General features: G+C 44.2%; 1 protein-coding gene across 2 annotated transcripts in view; it reads left to right on the forward strand.

Annotated features, from left to right (window-relative positions):
- The window catches only part of NMU (neuromedin U), a 385326-nt gene that overhangs the window by 238178 nt on the left and 123057 nt on the right, over positions 1-24091 (forward strand). The window contains exons 5-7 of one of the 2 annotated variants that reach the window (XM_069234551.1): positions 19924-19953; positions 20059-20109; positions 22834-22908. In XM_069234551.1, the coding sequence (XP_069090652.1) occupies positions 19924-19953; positions 20059-20109; positions 22834-22908 (156 nt within the window). The remainder of the gene's footprint in view (positions 1-19923; positions 19954-20058; positions 20110-22833; positions 22909-24091) is intronic. The other variant, XM_069234560.1, reaches the window with a different exon arrangement.

Here is a 24091-nt window from a genome sequence, read left to right on the forward strand (position 1 = left end):
GCCCTGGTTCTCCAATCAGGGACAGGGTCGTCCCCCTGTGATGACCACTTCCTGGGAAGTGTGGCAAAAATCCATCCCAGAAGGCAACAGTCTCTAAAAATCCAAAATGGATGAATCTGATTTTTGGAGGAGAGATCTGGCTGAGCCCACCCACTGGTGTGGCTAAAAATCATAAACACACCCCTCTCCTGCCCTCTCCTAATCTAATCAAGGGGGCACCTAATTGTCTGGGGTTGCAGGATGTGGGGGTGTTGCTGGGTGCTGCAAATGTCCTTCTCTGCCTTTGAAGACCAGTTTGGCAGCCCTCCCCCTTCCTGCCTCACCATCTGCTGAGGGGAGATTCTCTCCCCCAAGCACATTCCTTTGTGTGAAGTCAGGCCACTTCACACCTCATTAAAGTAGCCTGGCAGAAGCTGCTGCAGGCTGGCCAATCAGAGCACAGCAGCAAAAACAATGCAGAGCTGAAATTGGCAACTTTTTAGGTAAAGTCTAAACTTTTTACCTGCACTAGTTATATTAAATCCAACAACTGGAAGTTGTGGGATTTATTATAACAATCAATTTGATACCAAATTCTTGGTATGTAACATTTAAGGAGACTTTAAAATTTAAAATAAAGTCTGCCCATTCTAGCCTATGAAGGCCATTTACTTCAATGAGGGAAAAACGAATTTGGCTGTTTTTACCTCACCAGGGCTTATAAATCTATTTTTATAAAGTCCCTGCTTATAGTTACATGGCACCCAGCCCTAGGGGCACATAGGGCACACCTTAGGGGTGACTTATATGTAAAAATAAGGTAGTTTAAGACTTTGGAAGTACCTTTAATTCCAAAGTCGAATTTGCATATAACTTTAATTTAAAAGCAGCCAGCAAGGCAGGCTTGCTTTTAAAATGACACTGGGCACCTCAGCAGTGCACCTAGGTGTGCACCACCTATGCTGTGGTCCCTAAACCTACATGCCCTACCATATACTAGGGACTTATAGGTAGGTTAACTTAGCCAATTATAATTAGCCTAATTTGCATATCCATTTTACACAGAGCACAGGCCCTGGGACTGGTTAGCAGTACCCAGGGCACCATCAGAGTCAGGAAAACACCAGCATAAAGTGGAAAATGGGGGCAAAAAGTTAGGGGGCCTCTGCAATCAGCCCCAGTTTCTCACATTCCGCTTCTAGGCCAATCATTAGCAAGCTGTGCTTTTTGAATTAATTGAGGGTAATTGAACAGGTCTTAAAAAATCTTTTCAAGATATTTAGAATAACTACATTTTTGATTAAATTTAAATTTGAGAAAATTAAAGGCTGGTGGTGTAGTTTATGCACATTTCTTTGATTATTTTCTATTTATACACCATCATCAATACATTTACATTATTTGTAAGATGGGATGTTAGTGCACACGTTAACTGGGAAGAGGATGTGGTGTTATGGCCAGAGTTGCTGACTTTGGAACTGGGGAGCAAGGATTGAGTTTCCAGTTTGGCTCAACATCCTGTGATTCTGGACAAATCACTTAATTTCCCTGTGCCCTATAAAATGAATGTGACCTTGTGCTACTTCTCTTGTAAAGCACTCCAATACATTTAGGTCGAGTTTGCGCTATATAAAACTTCAAATAAAAAAAAACTGTCTTGTTGTTATAAGCAAGGTGCATCATGTCCAGGCTATCAAACACACATAATACAGAAACTGTACAATCTAGTACTACATAGTAACCCTAAGTTGCAGTTATCATCAAATATTGTCCCTGCTACAATTTAATCAGTGTTCAACCTCTACTGTGCCTTATCTTCTCATTCAGATGGCAAATACTTTTGTATATGAATGACACACAGATTCTGGTCCAGCTGAACCATAAAGCACTGGATCTCTGACCCAGCTTGCACGATAGTCTGGGCACTTTCCAGAAACCGATGGACTCCGACTTACTAAACCTTAACACTGTTAACACTGACAAGCCAGAGCTCTTACATTTCTATAGAGAAACTTCACTGGAGCAACTGTTTATGTCCTTCATCCATGGGTGTCCCACCAATCTACTTGCCAACCATCCATTCATTGAGTATGATTCTTCATGGGAATCTGTCCTTCGCCCATCAAATTTTCTCAGGTGTTATCCCCTGCTTTGGGTTATTAACACAGGAAAATTTGACTATTCCTGCTAAGAGATTCCTACTCTACATTATAGCTAGGTTGAATACTTTAATTCCCTAAATTTGGGCATACCAGAAGCTTAAACTGCTAGGGTCCAGAATGTCAGAATTATTAAGTAAAACTAGCCTGTAAACTAAAAACATATAATCATGTGACGGCTGTAAGGTATCAGGTTCACTCGCTGTTTTTGGACCAAAAAATCAGTTTAACACACTCTGCCTTACTCATAAAATCTACTACAAGAAAACCCCATCAGACTATAATAACTATCTAATGCACTAATATCCAAGGAGATCCCTGAGATCCTCACAGCATTCTCTTCCTCAGCTTCCAAGGATAAATAAAGCTTTGGAATGAACTTCAATCAATCAAGACTTTCCTGTTTAAGTGACTGAGGTGCTAGCCTTTCCCTTGCATTTTGTAATGCTTTCTTTTGCACCAACTTTTTAGGTTGCACTAGTGCTAAAAATATATTTTTGGGTTTGAGAAAGATGATAAAAGCAAGGTGCAACAAGTGCCAATGCACATGAGCATGAGGTGTAGCGGAGAGGGTGAGAACAGAGATTATTGCACATGCAGTTAATTATCAGCTTTTGTGCACAAAAAATCATATGTAGAGCAATAGAGTGTGCACCCATCATGGGCAATGTTAAACCACTGAGTAAATAGCGGGACATAGCACCTATTTGTGGTTTAAGCTTTTCTTTAAGTACTGGGGACACTTTTGTATGTGTTAAGATAGACATGACACACATATTCGTGGGGTACTGATTGCCCTGAGTTTGTCTGTTGTTCCTACTGATAACGACAGATAATGATCATCTTCAAAGTCAATGGTACTCATTTTGAAAACCTCAAAAGGATGAAAGGCTGAGTGGTTCAACCAGAATTCAAACCTGTGATTGAGACAGTAAACACAGATTCCTAGAGTGGATACATTAGCCCAGTGAGCAACCGTATCTGGCCTCTTTGGTCTCAGTATTGTAAACTTCACTTTCACCATTTTTACAGAAATATATTACGGCTTGAGTTTTATGCAGCACTTCTTGTGGCAAATGTTGTAATTTTTTGTGTGCTATAATAAAAAAAATCATGAACTCTGAGATACAATTTGATCAGCAAAGGTTGAGATGCCCATCCTGGGATTCAGACACCAAAAATAGAAATTACACAAATGTTAAGAGATGTTTATTTTATGTACTATGTGCTTTGAAGACTGCAGTTGGCACAAAACTAGCTCACAAATTCAACAGTAGACACGCATACATCATCTTTACAAACATTCCAATATATTGCTGTTTGAGGCTGGCCTTACCTATAGGCCTCAAAATAGTACGCTTTGTGGGTTACCAAACAATAAGTTGGGTGGGGGGGAAGTGTGATTAGCAAGTCACAATTTCAGTTCCTGAAATACCTTTCCTCCCTCCTGGGGTTAAATGTGTGCAGATGAGTTGGTAAGATTGCTACTTGTAATTGCACAATCACATGTATCTGGCTGTTATTGTTATAGAAGAGGAGCTGCTTTGGCATATCTTTGTAGAGGGTATGATCAGCGAAGGTGCCGGGCTATAATACAGAGGTCTAGCTGGACTAAAGGGGCAACGTTTTTAGGAAGATTTTTCCCAATTTCAAGTCTCAGTAAAAACTGGCATTGTTGAAATGAATCAAATTCAAAAGGAAGTTTAACCATAGGCATGCAGTACTCCATTTGAATCCACTATAGTTATACAAGCATCCAATGTGTACGCCAGCACTTCTTCAGTGCCACAACCACAGCAGAATCTGTTTTGATAATCTGAGAAAAGGTTTTTCAATCAATGAAGGTATTTGTCTTGAGGCATATCTTTCAATCTTTTTTGCCTAGAAACAGTTGGTTTTTGGCCAGAAGTTATAAGGAATCTTTTGATGAAGGCTACTTGTTTTAAGGAGGGTTTATGTAAGACATTAAGGCGGTCATTCTGACCCTGGCGGTCAAAGACCGCCAGGGCGGAGGACCGCGGGAGCACCGCCGACAGGCCGGCGGTGCTCCAATGGGGATTCCGACCGCGGCGGTAAAGCCGCGGTCGGACCGGCACCACTGGCGGGCTCCCGCCAGTGTACCGCCGCCCCATTGAATCCTCCAAGGCGGCGCAGCTTGCTGCGCCGCCGAGGGGATTCCGACCCCCCCTACCGCCATCCAGATCCCGGCGGTCCGACCGCCGGGATCCGGATGGCGGTAGGGGGGGTCGCGGGGCCCCTGGGGGCCCCTGCAGTGCCCATGCCACTGGCATGGGCATTGCAGGGGCCCCCGTAAGAGGGCCCCTAAATGTATTTCACTGTCTGCTGCGCAGACAGTGAAATACGCGACGGGTGCAACTGCACCCGTCGCACAACTTCCACTCCGCCGGCTCGATTCCGAGCCGGCTTCATCGTGGAAGCCTCTTTCCCGCTGGGCTGGCGGGCGGTCTGAAGGCGACCGCCCGCCAGCCCAGCGGGAAAGTCAGAATTACCGCCGCGGTCTTTCGACCGCGGAACGGTAACCTGACGGCGGGACTTTGGCGGGCGGCCTCCGCCGCCCGCCAAGGTCAGAATGAGGGCCTAAGAGTTATTTTGGGAAGATACCTTTATCCAAGGAGTATGATATCTTTGACTTGATCAGCTGCAAAGATCTTGAATATATGAGTAGGCTATTGGACTGGTGGTGATTGTGGTAGTCTTCAACTTTGATGAAGTCTTGAGTAGTCAGGAGATTAAAGGTGAGTGGACTGAATATATTTCATGCAGATTTGAGTAAACTTCAAGTCTTGTTTCCTAAAGAACTGTGCTGTGCTACTGAGATGGTGATTGAGCTGTGGTGAGGCACACAGGGGCTCTGAAACTGTCTGGACGGTTGGATGTCCTCAGGTGTGCCATGCAGGCAGCAAGGGCCAGTGGTGAGGCCTCCTGCTGTGATGCCAATGCATCAGGATGTCCAAAGGCATTACTAATTCAGACACTGTGGCTGGAGGACCCTTTATTCTACAAGCTCTTCTAGCTGAGCTGTGGCTTGTGATCTCTGGACCCCTCATCAGCTCTCCCTGTTCAGATCTATCTAATTTCCAGATCTCTTGACCACTGTCTACTCTCCTGGCTACAAGTCATAACTTCACTTTTGGTTATTCTTCAAAACAAAAGAAAATGAAACATCCATGTTCCTCGCCATTTAAAGGGTGAACAGTGGCTATTCCTGGAGGTGTGCACTGTATAGACATTGTCAGTGATTAGGAAGTCAATCAATCAATCAATCAATAATATTTTTAGAGCGCGCTACTCACCCGTGAGGGTCTCAAGGCGCTAGGGGAGGGGGTTACTGCTGCTCGAAGAGCCAGGTCTTGAGCTGCCCCTGGAATGCAAGGTGGTCCTGGGTGGTCCTGAGGTTGGCGGGGAGGGAGTTCCAAGTCTTGGCCGCCAGGTAGGAGAAGGATTTCCCACCTGCTGTTGTGCGGCAGATGCGAGGGACGGCGGCGAGTGCGAGGTTGGCAGAGCAAAGTTGACGGGTGGGACTGTAGAAATGGAGGCGACGGTTGAGGTATTCGGGTCCCTTGTTGTGGAGGGCTTTGTGTGCGTGGGTGAGCAGCCTGAAGGTGATCCTTTTGTTGATGGGTAGCCAGTGCAGGTGTCTCAGGTGGGCGGGGATGTGGCTGTTGCGGGGTATGTCGAGGATGAGGCGAGCGGAGGCGTTTTGTATTCGTTGAAGAAGTTTCTGGAGTTTTGTGATGGTTCCTGCGTATAGGGTGTTTCCGTAGTCCAGGCGGCTTGTGACGAGGGCGTGGGTCACAGTTTTTCTGGTGTCGGCGGGGATCCAGCGGAAGATCTTTCGGAGCATGCGGAGAGTGAGGAAGCAGGAAGACGATACGGCGTTGACTTCTTTGGTCATGGTGAGAAGTGGGTCCAGGATGAATCCGAAGTTGCGTGCGTGGTCTGAGGGGGAAGGAGTGGTGCCCAGGGCCGTGGGCCACCAAGAGTTGTCTCAGGCGGACGGGGTGTTTCCGAGGATGAGGACTTCCATTTTGCCTGAGTTCAGTTTCAGACGGCTGAGTTTCATCCATTCTGAGATGTCTTTCATTCCGTCCTGCAGGTTGGTTTTGGCGATGGTAGGGTCCTTGGTGAGGGAAAGTAACAGCTGGATGTCGTCGGCGTAGGAGATGATGTTGTTGTTGTGTTTGCGTGCGACGTCGGCGAGGGGGCTCATGTAGACATTGAAGAGAGTCGGGCTGAGCGAGGATCCCTGTGGGACGCCGCAGATGATCTCGGTGGGGTCCGAGCGGAACGGCGGGAGGTAGACTCTTTGGGAGCGGTTAGAGAGGAAAGAGGTGATCCAGTCCAGGGCCTGTCCTTGGATACCGGTGGAGCGGAGGTGGGATATTAGGGTTCGGTGGCAGACGGTGTCGAAGGCGGCCGAGAGGTCTAGGAGGATGAGGGCGGCTGTTTCTCCGTTGTCCATCAGAGTTCTGAGGTCATCGGTGACTGCGATGAGGGCGGTTTCAGTGCTGTGGTTGGCTCGGAATCCGGACTGGGAGGGGTCGAGTAGGTTGTTGTCTTCAAGGAATTTGGTCAGTTGCTTGATGACGGTCTTCTCGATGACTTTGGCCGGGAAGGGGAGGAGCGAGATGGGGCGGAAGTTCTTCAGGTCGTTGGGGTCCGCCATAGGTTTCTTCAGGAGAGCGTTCACTTCCGCGTGTTTCCAGCACTCGGGGAAGGTGGCAGATGCAAACGAGCTGTTGATGATGGTCTGGAGGTGGGGGGCGATGATGTCGTCGGCTTTGTTGATGATGAAGTGGGGGCAGGGGTCCGAGGGGGCACCGGAGTGGATGGTGTTCATGGTAGTTTTGGTCTCTTCCGCGCTGATGTGGGTCCAGGCGTTGAGGGTGACGGCTGGGGCTATTGGTTCAGTGGTGGTAGGTTGGGTCTGAGGGCCAAAGCTGTCGTGAAGTTCGATGATCTTTCGATGGAAGAAGGTAGCAAGGGAGTTGCAGAGATCTTGTGAGGGCGTGATGGAGTTGGAGTTGGCGTTGGGATTGGAGAGCTCTTTGACGATGTTAAAGAATTCTTTGCTGTTGTGAGTGTTCTTGTCCAGTCTGTCTTTGAAGGATGTTCTCTTGGTGGCGCGGATCAGCTGATGGTGTTCGCGGGTGCCGTTTTTGAGGACGGACATGTTTTCTGCGGTGTGGTCTTTGCGCCAGGCTTTCTCGAGGGTACGGCAGTTTTTTTTGGATTCCTTGAGGGTGTCTGTGAACCATTGAGGTTTCCTGGCGATGGTCTGTCTTGGGAGGCGTCTGAGGGGTGCGAGGTTGTCGGCGAAGTTGGTGATCCATTGTGTGAGGCCGAGGGCTGCGTTGTTGGCGTCGGTGGAGATGGTAGGTTGGTTGTGGAGAGTAGCTGTTCCGTGGAGATTTTGTTCCAATGTCTGCGTGAGATGGGTTGTGTGCGGAGGTGGAGAGTCTTGCGTCTGAAGGTGAAGTGGACACATCTGTGGTCGGTCCAGTGTATTACGGAGGAGTGGCTGAAGGATACGTGGTTGCTGGCGGAGAAGATGGGGTCGAGCGTGTGTCCGCGATGTGGGTGGGGGTGTTCACCACTTGCTTGAGATCGAGGTTGGCGAGGTTGTCGAGCAGTGTGGTGGTGTTGGTGTCGTTGTTCTGCTCCAAGTGGAAGTTGAGGTCTCCGAGGGGGATGTAGTCCGGCGAGGCTAGGGCGTGCGGGGAGATGAAGTCCGCGATGGATTCACTGAAGAGGGCGCGTGGTCCCGGGGGTCTGTAGATGAGAGTTCCTCTGAGGGTGGTCCTGGGGTCGGTGTGGATCTGGAAGTGCATGTGTTCGGCGGCGAGAGGGGTGTCTTCGGTGGAAGTGGTGACGTTGATGGAGTCCTTGAATATGATGGCGATTCCTCCTCCGACTTGGTTGGTGCGGTCTCTCCTGGCGATCTTGTAGCCGTCGGGGATGGCTATGGCGATGTCGGGGGCCAAGGAGGCGTTCATCCAGGTCTCAGTAATGAAGGCGACGTCCGGTGCGGTGGAGTCCAGGAGGTCCCATAGTTCAATGGCATGCTTGTGGACGGAGCGTGTGTTGATGAGAATGCATTTGAGGTGGTTATTGGCGCGTGGTCTGGCGGGCGGGGTGCAGTCACGGTGGAAGGTGTGCTTGTAGGTAAGGCATGCGAAGGGTCCTTGAGTGTGTTTCGGGTTGGCTTGGAAGCAGGTTCTAGAGCGTCCTGGGTTGAGTGCATGGAGGGAGGTGGGGTCGTAGCGGTGCTGCGGGGTTGGGAGTGCTGGGGGGCCAAGGGTCGTGGCACTGGGCGCAGTCCAGGCGCGGACGGGCGCAGACGGGCTTGCCATTGGCGCGCCGCAGCGGCCGCCATGAGAGGGAGGAGGGGTCAGCTTGGGGCGGGAGGCGTTAGGGGGGGGCGACGAATGGGAGCGGGGGGGCGGGCCGAACGGGGGGTGGAGGCGGGAAAGCAGTGGGCGGGGGGGTGGTCAGATAGAGGGGAAGGGAAAGAAGATAGGGAAGAAGAGATGGATTACAGAAGGAGAGAGGAATCAGAAGAAGAGAAGAGAGGAGTCAGAAGAAAAGAAGAGAGGAGTCAGAGGAAAAGAAGAGAGGAGTCAGAAGATGAGAAGAGAGGAGTCCGAAGAAAAGAAGAGAGGAGTCAGAAGAAGAGAAGAGAGGAGTCAGAAGAAAAGAAGAGAGGAATAGGAGAAGAGAAGAACACAGAAGAAGAGACGAGAGGAGTACAGAAGAAGAGAAGCACACAGAAGAGGAGAGTAGCACGGAAGAACACAGAAGAAGAAAAGAACACGCAGGAAATGGAGTGCAGGAAGAAAAGAACACGAAAGAAATGGAGTGCAGGAGCAGAAGAACACAGAAGAACACGAAGGAAATGGAGTGCAGGAGCAGAAGAACACAGAAGAAGGAAAGAACACGAAGGAAATGGAGTGCAGGAGCAGAAGAACACAGAAGAACATGAAGGAAATGGAGTACAGGAGCAGAAGAGCACAGAAGAAGAAAAGAACACGCAGGAAATGGAGTGCAGGAAGAAAAGAACACGAAGGAAATGGAGTGCAGGAGCAGAAGAACACAGAAGAACACGAAGGAAATGGAGTGCAGGAGCAGAAGAACACAGAGGAAGAAAAGAACACGAAGGAAATGGAGTACAGGAGCAGAAGAACACAGAGGAAGAAAAGAACACGAAGGAAATGGAGTGCAGGAGCAGAAGAACACAGAAGAACACGAAGGAAATGGAGTGCAGGAGCAGAAAAACACAGAAGAAGGAAAGTACACGAAGGAAATGGGGTGCAGGAGCAGAAGAACACAGAAGAACACGAAAGAAATGGAGTGCAGGAGCAGAAGAACACGCAGGAAATGGAGTGCAGGAGCAGAAGAACACAGAGGAAGAAAAGAACACGCAGGAAATGGAGTGCAGGAGCAGAAGAACAGAAGAACACGAAGGAAATGGAGTACAGGAGCAGAAGAACAGAAGAACACGAAGGAAATGGAGTGCAGGAAGAAAAGAACACAAAGGAAATGGAGTGCAGGAGCAGAAGAACACAGAAGAAGAGAAGAACACGAAGAAAATGGAGTGCCAGAGGAAGGGCAGAAAACGAAGAAAAATGGACAGAGAGAGGACAGCAGAGGTATGAAGAAGAAGTTGGAAGAGAGAGAGTTCAGAGGACAGAGGTGAGTAACGAGGGGCTGGACGGGGGGAGCGCAGGGAGTACTTACGGTTTTGCTGGGAGGAGGCTGGAGCCTGGGCAGGTGGAGTTGCAGCGGAGGGGGAAGCGACCTACCCTAGTATATATATTTATATATATATATAGTATATATATTTAGTCCCATAATTATATATTCAGACATACATATGCATTACCTTAGGTTCTATGCAATATCACATTTACATGGGTTGTCTAAATATGTAAGGAGTGAACAAACCATAAGAGAAGTCACCTGCGTTTTTGGAAAAATATAATATTGCATGAACATGTGCTCTACTGAAATGCACTCTCATTTATTTAATGCTAATATTTCAGTGGGTGCCATTGGCACAACTGGTGCAGTAAGGAACTGTGCAGGATAATTGGCACACTAGGCATTAAATGATAAACATGAAAACAAGGTGATTTTGAATAAGATTAATTGTTATGCTTCTGGAGTGTCATCAATACTCTGCAATACATGGCATAACTCCATCCCTTAGCCTGTGGGATTTTAAATACTTTTAAATTGTTGTGATGGTCATTTTTAAAGCATCTTGACCAACTGATGTGTTTCAGAACTTCTGAGATTTAAAGATTTACATTTTAAGTCGGGATTCGCAGCCCAATTGTTGCCAGTCCTCATGTGATCAATAGAAAAAGAGGTTTAGACACAAACCGGGAAGAGCGGCTTTGGCTCCACCTACATGCTGGTTAGGTTTCATTAAACATACATATATATATCAACATACATATAGAAGTATGTATAAGTTATCCTGCACATCTATCCAAATATTTATTATAAGTAAATGACTTCCTGAACACAAATTGGAGAAGGTACTCTTGACAAAATTCAGTCACATTCACCTGAGAAAATGACTTGAAAAAGCAAATATAAAATCCTTAGATTCAACAGATGTGAACATTACATAGCAATCTAGTATTCGCAGTCTGTTAACTCACAAATTCTAGTCTATGAATGAAAGAAAATGGGGCCACCAGCAGTTATGGCAGCTATGAAGTTGTAGATAAAACAGAACAGCCAGGCTCTCATCTGGCTTCTTAAAAAATGAAAGAAACTCAAGGAAATGAAGATAATTGCTCATGCTGATAATTATACCATCAGCAGACAATAAGGTGATGAATGGAATGCTTGCATTAATCCCAGCCACTGGTAATCAGCTCAGAGATGCATTACAGTCTTGTTTTTCATCCACCATGCCAGTCAGAGGCCCACCTTGTATAACTCAGTATTGACCCTAGATCTAATGAAAATAGTCCATCCAAAGCTTAGCGGCAAGGCCCCCTCCAGAAGGGAGCAAAAGCGCTCCCACGTCAGTTTCATACTATGTAGGCCTCGTCATTAAGGTGCAGCTTGAGACCTATGGCACAGTAAGTTGTATTCCTGAGACTGTTATAACACAGCAGAGCATGCATGCATCCAGTGTACTTTTTAACATGGGTATTCACTTCCTATGATTAGCGTGAGAAAGTGGTTTATTATATGGGGTGGATAAAGAATAATATTGGTACTATTCGTGTTAGGTCCAGTAAAGATTTCAGTAATTTAAACCTGAGCTCAACCCCTGTCAACTATGGCACAGAGCAGACAGGACTAGCTTAAGAAATTGTTTAAAGCATTTTGTAGCACCAAAACAGGTAAAAGGATGAAAACACAACACAATAAAAATCCCAAATCCCATTAAAAATCCAAGACAAACCAAAATAATACCATGATGGCAAAAATCCAATAAAAAGGAAAAGGACATATGAATTTTCATTTTTTTAAATAAAAACAGCATCATAAAATGCAGCAACCACATTCACCTAGTTGAGTTTCAGGGGTACCTTGGCACCAGTTGAGGCTGAATGCGGTGTAGCATGGTTTGGATACAGGGATCAAGTTCATCCCTGTCAACAGTTTTACCTTCTGACTTAATCTCTGAAATGAAAGTAAAAAATCCTCAGTGGGACAAGGCTGCAGGCTGTGGCCAAAATAGGCTCCATGAGGCAGATAGCCGTCAGAGGAAGTCCTGTTGAAGCCTTTGACTTTTGGTGTGGAATTCGAAATTCATGTCCAAGGAAGGTCAGTCAAAAGCTTGATGCTCCTGGTGCCTTCGCCCAGTGATGATTTCTATCTTTTTATTTAGGGGGTCATTATGACTTTGGCGGATGGAAAAGCCCTTCTGCCGAAGTCCCAACGAGTAGGTTGCCGCCAGTGTGGCCGCCTTTCCGCGTGCCCCATTAAGATCTTCCAGCTGGGTCAGAAACTGTAACTTATGTTTCTGCCCGCTGGCCCAGTGGGAAATGCCCAACAGCATTGTCTCCAGCTCATAATAGAGTCTGCGGCAATGCTGCTGTGCATAGGGTGCACCAGCACCCATCACAATGTTCACTGTCGACAGAGTTGGCCAGGGGAGGGGCAACCCTGGGCCCCCTGAACCCCATCCCTGCCAGCTTTTACATGGCGTGCTATCACCATGTAATTGCCGGAGGAGAAGGGGCTCCTAAACCCCAGTGTGCTGCCCTGGCAAATTAGGACCACCAGCACCACCAGCACCGCCAGCCCCTCCTATGGAGGAAAACTGGCAGTACTGGCGGTCCAACCGTGGCAGAACCACCACAGTCATAATGTGGCTGTTGGATGGCCACATTGGCGGCAATCCGACTGCCACCACAGCTGTCCGACCACCACCACTGCCCTGGCAGTCTTAAGACTGCAAGGGTCGTAATCAGACTTCAGTGACTTTTTTGGAGCTTGGATTCCTCCAATGTGGCAAGGATACAAGCCATAGCTGAACAGGGCTCCCTGAGACTAGATATCCTGTCCACAATGTTGCACCGAAATGGATTTGAAAAGCCCCAAATGGGAGAAATAGGAGAAGCCTTATTCTTTGGCCCAGCGGCAACTCACCTTCACTGGATTAACTTGGCAGCTCTGTTCTGGTCTTCTGTTGGTTCTCCTGGCAATAAAGCTTGAAAAAGTTCTAAAGTTCCACTTTTTAGGATTACACAGGAGGAGTACACTCTGAAACTTATCTATGGGTCTCAGAATCGCAGGGACACCACATAGAGGTCCGGACTCACTACAGTAGAAGCCATCAGCAGGGTCCAGTGCAGGTCCAGTTGCAAGTGGTCAATTGGGCTTTTCAAGAAAGTAGGCTTCTTGTAGCTTTTGTGTCACTATAACTTGACAGTTTATCAGCCTGCTGACCCATGGTACCCAATTCTTGCTCCTGGGTACAAGTGGGAGTCGGTCTAGCCCTTAGGTTTCTCCTAACAGATCATATCAGCAGGTGAAGTCCTTCTGTCTTCCAAAGGTGTAGCAGTGTTCTGAAGAGAGTACTGTGGGTGCCACATTTATGCTCAGTGCCAGCCTGTGGTTGGGGATATTCCTGATCACTCCCTAACCAAAGGGGTAAAGGTTCCCAGGGATGACCCTGCCCAATTTTGCAGCACTTATTTGAACATGCGGTGTACACTCTAATGCCAATTACGGGTTCAAGACATGGGAGGCATCGCTTGTGGGAAGGACTCACTCCAATAGAGGCAAGCTGCAGGGTCCAGGGCAGATCCAGTTGGAAAAGTTCAGCGGGGCAGTTGCCGGAAAAGGCTACTGCAAGCTTGTTGAGTGCCTGCAGCTCAAACAGGAGCTCAGCCAACTGACCCTTTGAGTCACTTCTGGGATCTTGTGTTCAAGGAAAACCTTTACCGATGCGTGTAGTACCTTTTTCTACAGCATTGTACATAAGGTATTCAGCAGAGAGGGTGCATTAAGTCCTGATGAATGCCACTGACACCTGTTGATGAGGTTGATACAGGAAGAAACATGTCTATGTGGGTAGGCTAATTCCCCACCCTTTTTGTATTTCAAAATCTTTATTGGGTTTTACAAAAAAACAGTTATGAGTCAGCAGTGCATTTCACATATTGCAATGAAATAAAGCAAACAATGCTACAAAGCATACAAATGATAAAACAAAAAGAAAGATAACAAATGACAGAGCAAATCCTTAGCAAATCGTGTCCAAGCTTATATCCTCAGACACAAGACAATGTGATAAAACAGTACATCCAAGGGGGTGGAGTATAATAAATGGTATATATTCTAATTGAAGACATTGATAAACCCTGTTGTAAACAAATATAATACCATAACATACAGAAAACACATATAATACCATAACATACAGACTAGGGGTAGGTCAGGCAAAAATGAGTCAGTGGTGGAAGATTATGGAAGCCAATGCTCACTTCAACATTGTATAGGCGGTAATGAGTGCTAATAAGTGCTAATGCTTATGCCTCCCACCCAGAGGTTTGTAGGGGAAATGACAGGGGAGAAATTCAGGGGGGATTATTACTGGCAAAGTAGTTGTCCAACGTTCCCCACACAGGTCTGTGTTGGAGTTCTATATTGTTTCCCCCTCCTAAATGCAATATCCAGTTCAACCATGCCTAGAAGGAGGTGACAGAAGCATCTTTCCAAATATTGAGCATAGGTTTACAGGTCACAGTTAGGAGGATGTCTATTAACAGCCTATTGCTAGTTGAACCGACCCGTGGGTCCAAGAATCCTTTGATTCGAGAAGTAGAGGTAAAATCACGTTTCAATTGGAAGTTCATTAAACTAAGTGGATTATGGGTGTCATTCCAACTCTGGCGGGCGGCAGTAGCCGCCCGCCAGGCGGGAACCGGCATTTGGCCGCCATGCGGCCAAAATACCGCTGCCCCCATTCCAACATTCCCGCTGGGCCGGCGGGAATGAGGCCGCAACACAGGAGCCGGCTCCGAATGGAGCCGGCGGTGTTGCGGCGGTGCGACGGGTGCAGTTGCACCCGTCGCGCTTTTCACTGTCTTCTAGGCAGACAGTGAAAAGCTGGCCGGGGCCCTGTTAGGGGGCCCCTGCACTGCCCATGCCACTGGCATGGGCAGTGCAGGGGCTCCCAGGGGCCCCAGGACACCCCTTACCGCCAGCCTCTTCCTGGCGGTGAAAACCGCCAGAAACAGGCTGGCGGTACGGGGGTCAGAATCCCCAGGGCAGCGCTGCTTGCAGCTCTGCCCTGGCGGATTCTCCCTGCCGGGGCAAAAATGGCGGAATACCGCCGGCCCCGGCAGGGCGACCGCGGCTTTACCACCGCGGTCAGAATGGCATGGGAAGCACCGCCAGCCTGTTGGCGGTGCTTCCGTCATTCGTGACCCTGGCGGTCCAAGACCGCCAGGGTCAGAATGACCCCCTATGTGTGGAAATTGAATAAAAAATAAAATTATCACAGGATTCACATATGTGCTTGAGAGGTTTTTGATTTAACTTATTATACAATGTTATCAATTCAAAGTTCTATTTATTTCTGGTGGCCCATTCTGTTTGATTGACAAAAGGAGAACAACATGTTTTCCCTGTGCAACTTTCCTACAGAACTTGATCAGCGATATAGCAAAAAACTGTAAAACAAAATTACATCAAATTTAATAGCAAGATCGATCTTGATCGAGAAAGTGTGCTTTTTGTGATTTGGTGTAAATCTGTTCAGTAATTTTTTTAGAAATGAAGTTCCAAAATGTACATATCGGCACATTATCTCTGAGGAGAACCACAAGCTCAAAATATGCAAACTGAATGGCAGGCTCAGTACTTCCTCAGTATTGCTGCGAGGTCCACACATGCAATCTTACTGGCTGTTCACAGCATGAGGCGAAAGTTGTGACTGCCATTTTATGACTCAGGGACTCAGTCCCTGTGTCGTAAAAAAAAAAAAAAGAGGAAAAAGAGGACAGGTTAGGGGTACCTGACCCCCTGGCCCTTTTGGGGGGAAAATCGGGTTCCTGGAGGGGCACCTCCATAAGGTCAAATTAAAATAAATGTTTCTGCTGTACTACTCTCAGTGTGACCTCTGTTTTATTTAGGTTGGAGGGTGCTGCAAGACTAGGGGGGTTGGCCAGCAACGAAAGTGCACAGCAGGGGATTGACAGCCTGTGGTGGGTTAGCAGCCTGCAAAGGGGAGGGTACGAGCAACCCTGTGCTGTGCACAGTTGAAGGCCAATCTCACACTGTGCATGGCTCAACCGTGCGAGGTATGGGGTTGTGAGCGTGAGGGGGATTGTGCTGCACACCGCTGAAGACCATGAATGGCAGGGTCTAGGCCTAGTTAGGTATAGTAATACAATATTTCTTTATGATAAAAAAAACTGGAAAGTCACTGAAAAAACAGAGGTTAAAGTGATGTTATATTTAGTTATGGGTATGATATCATACGTTACATTTAAAAAAAAATCTACAAATTCACTTACAGTTACATTATAGTTAGGAGAAAATGTCAGTTAAAATATAACATTTTTAGGTAAAAAGAACTGACGCTAACTGGTTATAGTTAATAAAGTAACTCACACATTCGCCATGCACTGCTTATGGCTTCACATACTATCAATCTTGACATATTCTGTGGCATCATTGATAGCACCAATTCGACATCTGAAATTAAATCATTTATAACAACACTGTGCATGGCAGGGATGCGGGCAGGACTTGCGCACAATCCCCCGCCCCATGGGCAGCCACTATGCCCATGCGCAGAGTGGGGCATGGTGGAGAATTGGGTGCTGGGCCTGGTGCTCAAACATTCACAGTCGCTCTCAGCTGACTGTGAGGTTGCAATAAAAAGGGTGTCATATTAAGTAAGGCCTACTGACTTTGTCAAATGGTCAGAGCACAAAAATATAAAAAATGGGCTAACTGGCTTTATGAAGGGAGCAGCATCTTGACATATATAAAACAAACCTATTATCTTTGTCAAAACATCACCACTAATTATAACCAAATGTACATTTCATGAATTCACACATTGCGGTGCAAACAAAAAATTTACAAATTAAGAAAAATGCTTTGTGGTTCCCCTGCCTTCTTCACCTCAGCTTCATGGAAAGTTTTGGGGTGATTCATCAAGCGGGGACTGAGAAAAAGGGTAGGGTCCCAAAATGCATTTACCCTATTCATTTTTTTTAAAGAAATTTAGGCACAGATGTAGTCTAAATCTGTTCAGTAGTTTTTGTGAAATGAATGCTAAAAAAATATAGATATTTCATGCCATGAAGGATCCAGCGGAACTGACCGATGTCAAGTTGATAAATGATTGGCTGCCACCCCATCAACAAAGATATGGTAGCAGCCATCTTAGGACTCAGGACTCAGTCCTGAGTCCTGTAAAAACAGTTAAAAAAATTATAAGGGAGCAGAGTAGGCATACAATGCACCCTAGGCCTGGTGGAGGGTCCCTTGAAACACCTCAGTGCAAAAAAGTTTTTTTTTTAAATGTTGTCACAAAATTGCGGTGGTTCCACTAATCTGTTACAACATTTAAAAACAAAAAATAGGCATCTGCACTTCAACCCTCCATGACCTTCTTGGGTTGAGGCAGGGTCTCGGTGGGCAGCATAGTTAAATAATTAGTGGAGGACGGGTGAGGTTACATTAAAGGGGAATGGAGCACTTGGTCACCCTCCCCGAGCCTCCTTGTCCCGAACTATAACTCATACCCTAAAGTACCTATAAGTCACACCTTCTCCATGCAGTGCAGAATTCACCACTCATGACGTGTTCTGTGACATCATTGACATGACTGCGCCATTTTAAATGACATCATTGCGCATAAAACTGTGCATGGTGGGGAGTGAGTTATAGTTACTTCAGGAAACTATAACTGATGAATTTCAGTGGTTATGTTAGTTTAAAATAGTATGTTTTTATTGACATTTTTACCTAGCTATAACCAGGCCAACTTGGAATGAGCAAAAGCAGATCCTGACATGTTTCACTATAATCACTACATGTGTGTATTCAGAGAGGTTTAGCTTCGTCCAGACAAAAGGGAGCACCTAGTATAATTCCAAACAATACCCTTTCAGGCTTAGAGTGATGCCTAAATTATGCAACAAAGAAGAAGGAACTCTGGGTAGTTTCCAGGTTTAGGTGGAGAGCAGCTCTAGGACAGAGCACCTTACCACAACAGTGCCACTCTAAATGTTCTCACTTCAAATGTCTGTTTTTCTAGCAAAGATTTTAAGCATAGGATTAGCACAGTGCCATCCATGCTGAGCTAGAAAAGGACAAAGACTATTGCCATTTACATATAGGATTAGCCATCTTCTTTTTTGCATAATTTGTGCACCACTCTAATCCTGAAAGGGTATTGTTTTGATAAATATACATCTATATATAAATATATATTCCTATATTACCTACTGGCAGTCGCCTGTAGATAGTTATAGTTAAGACCTAGTTTCCGTATAAAAAGTGTTTTTTTGACTTTCCTATATCTATGGCACCTTTTGACAAATCTTCATGAAATTTTGCCCCAAAAATGGATCTTGTGCATTGAAACTTTTGGGATGATCCATTAAGCGGGGGCTGGGAAAAATGAACTCATAGACTCTTAAGACATGGCTGCAGCTGAACCACTGGACAGAATTACACCAAATTTGGTAAAAAGGTAGGTTTTGGTCAGTCGATCACTCTTTATTTAATTTGGTGTAAATCAGTTTAGCAGTTTTGGAGATTTTAAAGGGAAAGGAAATTTGTATTGGTATATCTAGGGAAGCAGATCCAGAGAGATCTCCTGCTGAGATCTGATTGACTGGCAACACTTAAAACAGGAAGTGTTGGCAGCCATTTTGGGACTCTGCTTCAGCCGAGTCCCACCAAAAATATAAAATATTTTTTTTAAAAAAGAGGGCAGGGTTTATATACGCTAACCCCCTAGCCTGGGTCCAGGGGTCCCCCGGCACCTTCCAAGTCTTAAAAGTATTTTTTTTTTAAATCATCGAGAAATCAGCGGCTGGATCCGTGGATTTCATTGTGATTTTTTTTTTCAAAATACTTTGGCCCCAGGGTATTGTAATTTGTAGCCCCAGGGAAGCAGTGGTCCCTGGGACCCGATTGGGGTCTGCATGGCCTCCTAGTAATTTGTTTTAAGTAACCCAGGTAGTTGATGGTCCCCGGGGCCCTGGGGGTCTGTGTGGCCTCCAACAATTTTTATTTAGTAGCCCTGAGGAGGTTGTGGTCCCCGCGACCCCAGGGGTCTGTGTGGCCCCCGACAATTGTTGTTTTAGGTAGCCCCGGGGAGGTAGTACATGACATGGGATTCGGTGATTATAGGGGTTTGGCCTGGCCAAGGCTGTGAGCGATGGTGGTTGGATTAATGGATAGTAATTAAAATTACTTTACATTAAAATAACCTTAGAAATTCACTGAAAAAAAGCAAAGGTTACTAGGATGCTATAGTTAGGAAATAGAATAAAAAAATATAGACATTGGTTTAAAAAACCAAAGGTTACAGGAACATTATAGTTAGGCTCACAGTTTAAACGTACAGAACCATAGAAATTCAGCTGTTAGAGGTATTTCAAGTAACTATAACTTGTGCACTAAGGTAACTGTAAGTCACGCACTTGCCATGCTATTTACAACAGACACTACACCACTCATGCCATCTTTTATAACAACATTGATATTGTCCCTGTAACATTTGCAGTAAAATTATTGATGAGATGTGCATGGCGGGGCGCCAGTTATAGTAAACACTGCTCGACCAAGCTGTTTTTGACTTCTATTCAATTGAAATCTTCTATTAGTTATTTTTTAATCTTGTTTGCTGAAAAAAATATTTGCAAGATTTCTAAATGTGAAGTACCCAGCAATGGGAAAAGCAGCTGGCCACTCCTAATTGTGTACATCTAGTATTTGAAGTAGTGTCCACTTTTATCTTTCACTTCACTCCCAAGCTGAAGCTGGGAAGCATTTACCAGTATTATGGACAAAGTATATTGTCAGATATGAGGATCATCATTAAAGGGAACATATATAGGAATGAGACAAGGTCATCTATGTGGCACTGTTATATGTAACATGTGACTGCATCACTAGCATTTCAAAACTGTACCTAAATATTTTTCTCATGATCTCTATGTGACACTTTCGCAAATGATATTATGATAAATGTATGCTTTTAATGTAAATGTCTGAAACTGTTTAAATATTTAAAGTGTACAATCTTTTTTCACAGGCATTAAATGGAAAAGACAACACCAAGAGGGTAAGATAATTCTAAAGCACATTTTCAGCACACTGTTTGTCAAGACAATCATAATCCATTTATCTGTGTTGTAGTAAAATCACACCTTTAATTTCTTTTGCACAGTTCTTATTTCATTATTCTAAGACTCATGACTCAGGCAGCTCAGACACCATGGTAAGTTGCATAGCTACTGCTTGTGTGTTTATGTGTGATTATGGGTAGAAATAAGAAAAAGCTCCTATTTTTCCCTGTGACATTTGCAAATGTCGCCAATTAAAATTTGAAGTAAAACTGCAAATGTTTGTGTTTCTATAGAAACAATTAAATCATTGCTCATTTGACATAGGGAAACAAATCCATATTAGTATCTAAATATAGTACCACATAAGCATATAGGAACATAGCAATCTGAATGTATGGTATGAAAAAATATTATTAAAGTGTTTTGTAAGTTTAATTATTGCAAATTAAAATCTTCCTGGCCTTATGTGGAAATTTCCACTCCATTTGTTTCACTATTAAAGCTCTCTGTCATATACTGCTAAGCTACTGTAAAATGATGTGACATCGTTTTTTTTAACATTAACAGTGAAAGGGATTGACAAAAGAAAACATACAACTAAACCTGATTATTGCATACCCTGAAAATAGGAATGGGGTTAGTTGTTTTTGGAAAGCCTCATCATTTCATGATGACATTATATATGCAAAGTCTGCAACATTTTTGGCCATTCCTTTTCAGGCTTGACAATGTCACTGAATTTGCATCACATGGCCATGCTCATATTTCATACAGGTCAAATTGTAATGCAAATGGAATTTTATTACGTTTTTAGTGCTTAATAAAAAGTCTTTGCCTATTTACAAATAAAAATAACATCATGAAAAGTAGTCAGTGCACTAGAAAAAAAGTGCCTTTTTAGAAATATTTTTCAGTTGTTCATTTCAATTGTTAAATCAATCCCACATTCTCTAGTAGTGCATCTGAAACCACTTTTTAAACAAATGTTTAATCTATTACTTTAGAGTTAACAGCAAACAGTTTAAATCCATCCAAATCCCATTTATATAAATATCTGTCTAGCACAGAAGAGAGACATGTAGGTAGAGTTGAAGCAGATTATACAATTTAAAAAAGTTTAAAACTAGGATCTGTAATACCCATAATCATTTTATTGACCTTGAGAATGCCTGTACAACTCTATAAGTGCTTCAGAGTAAAAGTACTCAGTCAACCTAAGAATATATTTTGCATAACCAAGTGGACTGCAGGATAGCAATGATACATGTATGTATGTTTTTTCATTCATGCATCATTATTGCATTATAAGTAAAACATGCTCATTGTGTCAGTGAGTTTCCTATCCATTATCTGTCCATTTTCCTTGCTCAGCATAATCCAACATAAGTATGTGTATTTTTAATCTTAGATTTATTTAATATTTCATCAATATAATCCTTTCAATTTAATCATATTTGAATATGCATACACAATCATCTGAATGTTTCATATTACTATAAAAGGGGTATGATGGTGATCACACTGAACTTTAAAACATTTCCCAATTAGTAACTGCAATTATGTTTTTGAAAACAAAACTTGATACCACAAAGCGGAGATCTTTGATGCAGATGTCTGTTTATGATGTAAAACTAGTTGTAAATTTAGCGATGCATCTATAGGAAAACATATTTAATTTGATAGCATTTTAACAGTGCTGGCATTTCACTGAGTCTGCATATATGCTTTGTGTAGAGGGAAAAGATGTTGAAGAAATGTTATTGATAAACAATTGCAATCCTCATGTTTTCATTTTTATGCCCATGGCAAATAAAAGCTTTGAATCAATTTTTGATTTTTTTTCTGTTAGCAATAGCAAAATAACATAAAAAGTCTAAGTATCTTTACATTAACACCCAGACCTGTAGTTTTTTTGTGTAAGGCAAAAAACAAACGTTACTAGTGGTTGATTTACATCATACGGATGTCTCACCAGGATTATGTAGCTCACAGTTTTATTTTCTGACGCAACCTAATTCTATTTATGTGCATTTATCCTTCCACTAAGACACTCATAGATCATTGTAGTTTAAATTATTATATAAGGTCCCCTAAAGGTTGATCTTTATCAGTTGATACATTGAGCATGCTCTACCCACACTATATGCAGTGCTCAGTGAGCAAAAGGCAGGGGTACTTCTGTCTCTGTCAAGCAGCGGAATGCTACCATTGTCCCCAATAAGTACAAGTAGTCATAAACAGCACTGACTGTCCTGCACATGCACTGCATAGAGAGAGAGAAATTAATTCTGATTGTGATATAAATATATAGCACAAACAAATTCATGTTGATTACAGAATTTTACTGGATGGAATTAAATAAGAAACAATTGCATAAATACAGGTGTAGTCAATTAATAAAATAGCGATGTGAACGATAATTTACGTCATTACATCATGTCTTCTAAATGCAGACACCCAGAATTACCTAAAATAAGTTGAGTATAGAGTATAATTGAAGGTTGTAACTATAATTCTGAAAAAATATACCTTCCTGCAATCCTTTACCCTTCAGGTGAATTTTGCTGTGAAAAATTACAAAATGTATGATGTCACTTTATTATAGCAAGGATCGTCAAATGAATTAACTTGTCATGTTTTTTTCATTCCATAAAGAAGGAACACATATAGAATACAGTGAGAAGGATATAGTGGTAAATGAACCCCTTTAAACAGATTTGACTCTCAGAGAAGCTATTTAAGAGTGCCCCAGGCTACATTGCAGATTACATTGTCAGTGATTTTATTTTTTGCATGATCTTCTCATGTGGATAGATGATGACCCCACAAAGTCAGCAGTTCATTGTTTTCATGTGTCTGTATTCATGTCCTCTCAGTCGTCTGTCCTGCATCCTTTGCTGCAACTCGTTCCACAACTTCATGCCAGAAGGATGAAGAGATTCAAATCTGACGTATGTAACTTTAAAATTTTCATGCTTGCCTTCACACCCTGTGAATTTTCACGTGCCCTTCTGGAAATTCCCTTTAGAAAAGTTTCTGATTAAACAAAGTGTCCCACAGTTAAGCTTATCAAAGCTCATCAAAACATCCTGCATCATACATATGTCTTTATATTTATTTATACATGTGGTGAGTGAACCTCTGTTTTAGAGGTGGCTGCTTCTTGCATTATAACTTTGTAACTAAAGTCCTTTTCCTAGAACATGTGCAGTAAACTTGTTATAGGGCCTCATTGTGATCTCGGCAGCATTGCCACCGAGACCGCCAGTTAGACTGGGATGAGGCTACCGCCAAGCCAGCAGCCTCACCTCTTCCAATTACAATGATTCCACAGGGCTGACCAGTGGAAATGTTGTATTATGACATTTCCACCAGTCAGCCTGATGGAAACAGAGTGGCGGCATTGGCTTCATCTCCCTTAGAAAGCCGAAGCCAGTGCTGTCGCACACAAACAGCCTCGGAATGTGCACTGTCTGCAAGGGCAAACAGTTCTCATTCTGACAGTGCTGGCAGGAGGACCCCTTTACTGCCCATGACATGGTCGTGGGTAGGGCAAGGGTTCCCCTGTGGCCCCCAGCACTGGCATTTCACCAGCCTTTTCATGGCAAGGACCCTACCAAAAAAAGGCTACCAGAAAGTGAAGTCATGATCAGCACGGTGGTGTTGAACTGGGCACCACTGTGGCTGACCACGACTTCGACCACCGTCAAGCCGGCAGGATCCCTGATCCCAGCGGAGGGAGCGGTCTCCTGGCAGGCCGTCTGCCAAGATCATAATCTGGCATTAAGACTGTCAGGAGTGCGGCGGTCCAATTGCTGCCCTGAGTATGAGGCCACTAGTCTTTTTTATGTCTTCTTTCACACTTACAGATGGGAAATGGTAAAATGGAAAGTGTTAGTACTTTGGCAGACTTGTGGTAAACAGTTCCCACAAATGAACATGTATAATTAATTTGTGATATCATAAAACACGACCTCTGAGATGGTCCATGCTATTGGTCCATCTGTTAAATCATAAAGTTCAAGATGCGCTTGAGGTCGCTAATAACAATTCAAAAAAGGGTGCACTGTTTGTAAAAAAACTCTATGTAATCACCTTAACGTTTGATAGAAAGAGCCATTCTTGATATATATT

Source organism: Pleurodeles waltl, chromosome 1_2, assembly GCF_031143425.1.
Source record: "Pleurodeles waltl isolate 20211129_DDA chromosome 1_2, aPleWal1.hap1.20221129, whole genome shotgun sequence".
Taxonomy (NCBI): domain Eukaryota; kingdom Metazoa; phylum Chordata; class Amphibia; order Caudata; family Salamandridae; genus Pleurodeles; species Pleurodeles waltl.